Source organism: Cicer arietinum, unplaced genomic scaffold (genome assembly GCF_000331145.2).
Source record: "Cicer arietinum cultivar CDC Frontier isolate Library 1 unplaced genomic scaffold, Cicar.CDCFrontier_v2.0 Ca_scaffold_2164_v2.0, whole genome shotgun sequence".
Taxonomy (NCBI): domain Eukaryota; kingdom Viridiplantae; phylum Streptophyta; class Magnoliopsida; order Fabales; family Fabaceae; genus Cicer; species Cicer arietinum.
In genome coordinates this window covers 416-1,072 of record NW_027335813.1, presented here as the reverse complement: position 1 = coordinate 1,072, position 657 = coordinate 416, and the positions used below count along the sequence as shown (strand labels likewise).

The window sequence follows — 657 nt, the reverse complement described above, 5'->3', positions numbered from 1 at the left end:
TCTCTTTAAGCACTCAATTGCAGTGTTTTCGCCAATTCGAACATATTCATCTACACTATCACTAGGAGATCCATATGCCAATATACGAATAGCAGCAGTGCACTTCTGCAATGGCGAAAGACCCGTTTTACCAGTTGCATCGACCTTCATTTGAAAATACTCATCATGATTTCCAAGTGTAGTTACGATTCGAAGAAACACATGTCTATGCATTCGAAACCTTCGTCGGAATTGAGCACTTGTGTATATTGGATTTTCAGAGAAGTAGTCGTTGTACAATCGAGTATGTCCTTCTTCACGGTTTCGATGTATCACTGTTCTTCTTCGCATATGCCTAGTAGAACTATTGGATTGTTGTTGCCTTTCAAACATTGACATCAATAGTTCCTCATCGGTGTTGTCCACAAATTCATCTTCTATCAACTCCCAAAAGAATTTATTGAGTTCTTTTGAATTATTTGGATCCATTAGATGATTGAGGAAATAGAGTGAACAACTTGATAAAAAAATATAGGAGTGTGAGAAGATTGGTGTGTATATATATATTTATTTTTTTTATTTTTTTTAAAGAATGAGAGTATATATATAATGTTAAATGAATAACGACTAGTACGACTAACGGCTAAATTTAATAAAAACTATTTTTTATAAATGGTT

The 657-nt window shown here is 33.6% G+C and overlaps 1 protein-coding gene across 1 annotated transcript; it reads right to left on the bottom strand.

Moving 5' to 3' along the window:
• Positions 1-13: 13 nt before the first annotated feature.
• Positions 14-468, bottom strand: LOC101502343 (uncharacterized; the record flags this gene model as incomplete). Its single annotated transcript, XM_004516913.1, has 1 exon — positions 14-468. A coding segment is annotated over exon 1 (455 nt), but the record flags the coding sequence as incomplete, so codon positions are not given.
• Between the last annotated feature and the right edge of the window lie 189 nt (positions 469-657).